The 6,533-nt window shown below is 39.2% G+C and overlaps 1 protein-coding gene across 5 annotated transcripts in view; it reads left to right on the top strand.

Annotated features, from left to right (window-relative positions):
• Positions 1 to 6,283, top strand: part of SBF2 (SET binding factor 2) — a 685,940-nt gene extending 679,657 nt beyond the window's left edge. For all 5 annotated transcript variants that reach the window (XM_058305757.2, XM_058305758.1, XM_058305761.1 and 2 more), the window contains 2 exons: positions 3,409 to 3,540; positions 4,590 to 6,283. In XM_058305757.2, the coding sequence (XP_058161740.1) occupies positions 3,409 to 3,540; positions 4,590 to 4,688 (231 nt within the window). In that variant the 3' untranslated portion in view covers positions 4,689 to 6,283. The remainder of the gene's footprint in view (positions 1 to 3,408; positions 3,541 to 4,589) is intronic.
• Positions 6,284 to 6,533: the final 250 nt, after the last annotated feature.

The raw sequence follows: 6,533 nt of genomic DNA on the forward strand, positions 1-6,533 counted from the left end.
TCCCTTAAAGAACTCCCATTATGCATGTTTGTGCACTTCAGGCTGTTATTCAGTTTCCTCAGCCCCTGCTAATTTTTTTCCATTCTTTTCTCTATCTGTTCTTCCGGTTCTTTTCAATTTCAGATTCTCTGTCCTCTAATTTGCTGCTTTTTTCTTCTGCTGTTTCAAAGCTTTTGTTGTGTGCCTCCAATGTATTTTTATCTCATTCATGTACCTTTCATTCCCTTAAGATCTGTTACTTTTCTGTTCAAGCTTTCAAATTCCTTGTGCTCAGTCAGTGTCTTCTTCATGTCCTTCATCTCATATTTTTCTTCTACTTCTTGAATTAAGAGATTTGTTTGAATATCATAGATTAACTGTTTGAAATCCTGTGTCTCGTCTGGCATTTTAATTTGTTCATTTGAAGGGACCATATTTTTCTGTTTCTTCCTATGGCTCGCAATTTTTTGCTGATGTCTAGGCATCTGATTACATGGTGAGTTTACTCTAATGGTCACTTTTCTCTCACTTGCCCAGGATTTTATTGTTGACAGACCTTGTGTTATGGCTCTTCCTTGATGCTTGGTTCAACTTATTCTAGGTCTTTAAAATTGTCTCTGTTTATCTGATAAAAACAGATGAAGGACCTACTAATGGAGTACAGACTAGTTTACAAGAGCCTTGGAGTAGGGGGTAGTAAAGATGCCAAAAAGCCTCTTTTAGTTTTTCCCTGAAGTGTACTTTCCTGACCTGCCAGCAGATCAGTGTTCAACAAACCTTTCCCCTCAACCCTAGGGGGGTAATATGTTCACTGGAACCACCATCAGTTGGACAGTACTAAAACAGTGTCTGGGAAAGTGCTCCTTCCATACCAAGTATTCAGAGTCAGGCCTTACAGTTCAAACTCATTGATCAAAAGCCACTCTCACCACTCAGCCACACTCTGCCTTTTCCAGGAAGAAAGAAATTACTGCTCCCCTCTCCTCAGCAGCACCCAGTCCCCACCAGTAAGGAAGGTTTTCGAGAAGGCAGGATATTTTTAGCTCTCTGCCACATCCTAGGTGAAAACAATGGTGTGGCAATGCCCAGCTGGGATAGGCAGCCATCAAGGCACATCATAATTAAAATTCTGAGAACTAAAAATAAAGAAAAAAATATTGAAAGCAACAAAGAGAAATGACAAATCACATGATGGTGGATTTCTCATCTGAAATCATGGAAGCCAGAAGGAAGTAGTAGCACAATGTTTTTCAAGTGATGAAAGAAAAGAACTGTCAACTAGAAATTCTATATCTGGAAGAACTATCCTTCTGGAATGAAGGAGCAAAAAAGGCATTCTCAGATAAAGGCAAAGTAAAATAATTTATCTCTAACAGACTTACCATAAAGAATAGCTAAAGGAAGGTCTTCAAACTGAAAGGAAATGATAAAAGAAAGAATCTTAGAGCATCAAGAAGGAAACAAGAATGGCAGAAAAATTAGATATATGGGCAAATACAATAGGTTATCTTTATCCTCATGAGCTTTCTAAATCTTATTTGATGATTGAAACAAAAATTATAACACCATCTGACATTCAAGACAGTGCTATTTAAATGAGAGGAATGTAAGGCACCTAAATGGAAAAAAGGTTTCCAGCTTCACTTGAAGGGGTAAAATGATGATACCAGTAGACTGTGATAGGTCAAGAGTATTTTGTAATATCCATAGCTATCACTAAGAAAACTATACAAAGTGATACAGTCAAAGCACTATAAATAAATCAAGGTAGAGTCATAAAACAAAAAATAAAAATTGCTACCTCTCTCTAAAATATTTTTTCTAAAGCACTTATCACTAACATATTGTGTTTTACTTTTTTTTAAATTGTTGTCTCTCCCAACTAGAATGTAAGATCCATGAAAGAAGGGATTTTTGTCTGATATATTTCCTTCTATATCCCCAATTCCTAGAACAGTGGCTGCCCTGTGATTGGTGCTCAAAAATATTTGTTGAATGAATGAATGAATGCTTTCACGCTTTATAAAAATTTTGTTTTAGCTTCCTTGGCTGCTTAAAGCAAATACCATGAAATGGGTTAAGTTAAACAATGGGAATTTTTTGCTTCTGATTCTGAGGCTGGGAAAATATACAAATCAAGGCATCATCAAGGCATTCTTCCCAAAGATGGGCTGCCACACTCTTTGTCTCCTCTGCCACATGGCAAGGTACATGGTAACATCTGCTGGTCTCTTCCTTCTTTTCCAGGTTTTGTTGATTTCAGCTTCTTGCTTCCATGTCTTTTTTTTTTTGGTCTGTCTGAATTTCATTCTCTTATAAAGGACTCTAGTAATAGAATTACGACCCATCCTGAAGTAACCGCATCCAAAAATCCTACTTGCAAAAATGGGTTTACACCCACAGGAATGGATTCGATTTAAGAATATGTTTTTGGGGGGTACTTAATAGCTTCAAGCCACCATACCTCTTAAATGCCTTCCTCCATGTTTGTACCTTCCTATCATGTTTGTCTTATCCTTATCTCTTTAGCTACCTTTAGGAATTTCCTCAGAACTGTCTTCCAGTTTGCTAATTTCTCTTCAACAGTTTTTATCCATTTAACCTGTCCATTGAATTTTTTTGTATCAATGAGTACTTTTCAATTCCTGAGGTTCTATTTGCTGCTTTTTCAAGTCTACTTACCTTTTAAAAATAGTTTTAGGTTATTTTGTTCACATTTTATGCCTTCTTTTGCATCTTTAATTGCATTAAATGTAAATACTTTATAATCTTATTCAATAAGCCTATTATCAGATGTCCTTCGTATCTAATTCTATTTGGTGTGTCTGCTGACACTCACATGTACATCATTTTCTGTTGTGTTTTATAATTTTGGAGTATGAATTCATCTTAAGTAGAGCTTTATCTATTGGAATTCTGGGTACCCTGGATTAAGAGTAGTTTTGCTTTTGTATCTGCTATGTATTACCAGTCCAGGACCCCTTTTTTGTAATTTCTTGGCTTAGGAGTTCCTGAATCACACAGGTTCCAAACCATCATGAGGGAAGTCACATTTTACAGATGAGTCCCAGAAAAAGGAAAGGACTCAACCATTCAAAATTCATTCACAACATTTATTATCCACTCTTGTGTTCAGGTTTGGGAACAATGAGATGAATGAGAACAGTCTCTGCACTTAAAACCTCCCAATTTAGTAGAGGATTTAGACAGTGGGAACTCAGGGACATCGTGCAATTCTCTCAATCCAGTGCTGTCCCAACAGAAGTATGTCATATCCCACATATATACATACGCACACACACACACATACACACATATACTCACATTTACTTATGTAGATAGAGGAAGGTATTCAAATACAATTTGAAAAGCCGTGCTGCTTTCACTTTCTATATCATTTCTATCCCATCTGTATCCTTTTGTTTCCAGCTGCGATACTATGACTCAGGTGAGGACACAAGCTGTAAAGGCCATATTGATCTGGCAGAAGTAGAAATGGTCATCCCTGCTGGCCCCAGTTTGGGAGCCCCAAAGCACACCAGTGACAAAGCCTTCTTTGATGTAAGTTAGTCTTATTTCTCCTTTCTTGGCTCTGTGTGTACCTGATTGCTTATAATCCACTGCCTCGAAGAATTCTGAGAACCCTAGAGCAATTAATGGTGACTGTACATGGGTCACAGACCCCCTAGCTTTGGAAATTGCTACAAAATTTGGGCTCAGTACTCCTGATCTCTAAGCCTGACATCTCCTAGCTCTCCAGATGTCTCAGTCAGGCTATACTGCTTTGCACAAAGATATCCCTCAAAATATGGAAGCAGATTAACTCCTTGTTAAATGTTAATTATTTCAGTCACCACCTACTTTCAAGAACAAATGTTACTTCCCTGCATAGCCAATAGTCTTCTTGTTTGGCCATCTATAAAAGACTATCCTTGGTCACAATTGCTCATTCTCAGCCCTAACGTATTCAGCAGCCCTAAGTGGGCCCTGAGACATTTTATGGGCCACACAAATAAAATGAAACCTGTCTACTCCCTGGAGTCAAGAAGGGCTCTCAAGAACAATAGAAGTAGGGCTTCATAAGGAGCACAGTTATACTCTAAGGCTCTGCTCAGACCATGAAGCCATTTCTCTGACTCTGGACTTCCTATGTAGCCCCACCTGAACACTAGAGAAGGAGATTATATGGGAGCACAAAGGCCAGCTTCATCAAAGCATGGATGAATTTCAGGCTTCCCTTGAACTGCCCTGACACCTCTACTACATTGGCGCCTTGTGTGGGAGAAGCCATAGGCTTTGACTGGGCTATTCCTGACTTTTCTTTTATCCTTAGTCAAAGAAAGCTTCAGGAAGGCCCAAAAGAAGACTCTCCTAGTGTGTCTCCTTTCTCTGCCAGTGCCCTTTTATTAACATCCCCTTTGACTTTGGGGACTAGAGAAGTAAAGTGACTGTAAAGTCAGTGGCAGTATGGTAATAGAGGAGAGAGAGAAGACAGAGGTTCTGGGGCACAATGGGAAGGGAAATCTGCAAGAATTGATTCACATACTTGAAAAAAGCCATAAAACAGCTCTGCCTTTCAAATTTGATATCTCTGTCCTTTGGTTTCATAGCTCAAGACCAGCAAACGTGTGTATAACTTCTGTGCCCAGGATGGACAGAGTGCCCAGCAATGGATGGACAGGATACAGAGCTGTATCTCTGATGCCTGATGCCCTTGGTTAGCCCAAACAGAAGAAGGAGATGCCATTTAGAAAAAAAGAGCATGGATCCTCGAGGAACTGAGAACATCCTCTTTGGTTCTGATGAGTCATCGCAGGGCCTGAGGTTTTCCTGCCCATCCTTACCCAGTTCATCCCTTTCAGCAGTTGCTCTGTCTACCTAACCTGAATGGTTGTGTCACACAGATCTGATCAAGAGCACCAGGTGCTCCCTGCATCTTGCACTAAATTGTTCTAATAGGGTTTTAGTGATTAGGGATCAGAATAATGCCTCCTGAGCCAAGTATCATCCATTCCCTAGGCAAAATAACTACTAGTTTTCTTGAAAACTAGGTCCTTTTTGTTCTCCAAGGTCATGATTTCCTTGGAGAACTTTTTGACAAGCTAACCTCGAAACGCTCCGAGGTCATCCCACATTCTAGATAGAAGGGTTTTCCCATAAGAAGCACCTACTCTTACTGTCTGACCTTAGAGATGCTCAGTTCTCTGGTGCTGCCAAAAGTTGCCTCCATAATCCCTGCTCTGCCATTGGGGTTCACAGCAAGAGGCACCAGGACTCAGTTGGCAGGCAAAGGGGGGAGCACGCAGGATTATTCTGATGGAAAAGGATTGTCCAGAGAATGATGCAACAGTCACCAGGCTAATGCAGGAAAACCCTGCTCCAAACACTGATTCCACTGGGCCCTCTAGGGCAGAGGTGCTCTGAGGATCTTCTTTGTCTTCTTCTGCTCCCTTCTTATGCAAAATAGCGTGCAAAAACAAAAAGTTGAATGCACTAACCCACAAAACAAACACTTGCACTGAATTCCTGATGAAAAGATGTTGGAAGTCAGAGGCCACCTATTTATGGCCACAAAGCACCTGTGGCAAGGGCTGTGCAGACAGCAGAAGGACTGTGGTATGATTGAGTACCCAAACAACATTTCTGCATATGAAAAGCAGGACCTGTTTTTAGGTTTTCTTTCCTTTTGATAACCTTGTGTTTGTTAAGCTTAAGCTCTGAGAAATGCTGTTTGCTCACAACAAACCGAAACAACATCTCTGCTACAACCACTGACACCAACTAGAGTCATAGGTAGCTAGATCATTGCATTTGTTTTGAAATGTTAATATGTTAAATATCAAACTAATGTTTCAAAATATGTATATATGATTTCTATATCCTTGTTTTTCAGATAGTCTGCTTATAATTTAATGTAAAATTAACTATCATTCCCTTTTTTTAAAAAAAAACCACTTGAGTCTTTTTCGTTTAAAAGTAAATCAGATCTTCAAATTTAAAGTTATCTACCCATTAGGAAATAGAACTGTGTTAATATATAAGAAATTGGGGAATAACAAGAATGAAGGACTTTTCTATCATTTTCATTTTATAAATTGCCACCTATGAAAATGGTTTTTGCACATTGTATTTTTCTTTGTATATGAACTTTTTTGTACTTTGTAAAATATGGAGCTCATTGTACCTTCAGCTCTTTGAGACTGTACACAGTGCTTCTTTTGTAACTGGATTCTTTTAACTTTCTTGAGGTATTACAAGCCTTACATTCACTAACCACCTGGAATTAAATTTATTAAGAAAATCATCCCTCATTTACTGTGCAATAAAAGGTCATTCCACAGTGAATGGTACTCAGGGGACAGCATTCAGGATTCATACACCAACTAAAGGTTCAGTGATAAAACCATGTGACCCAATTTGTGCCATGGTTCTGTTGATGTCATCCCTGCCCTTTGCTCAGGAAGTAACCACAGATACTGAACATGCTGGCATGAGGTTCCAAGTTCTGGACACAATGCTGCAGCATTCAGTAAGAGACCTAAGGCCCAGGTTCT

This window comes from Dasypus novemcinctus, chromosome 10 (genome assembly GCF_030445035.2).
Source record: "Dasypus novemcinctus isolate mDasNov1 chromosome 10, mDasNov1.1.hap2, whole genome shotgun sequence".
In the NCBI taxonomy this organism is placed as follows: Eukaryota; Metazoa; Chordata; class Mammalia; order Cingulata; family Dasypodidae; genus Dasypus; species Dasypus novemcinctus.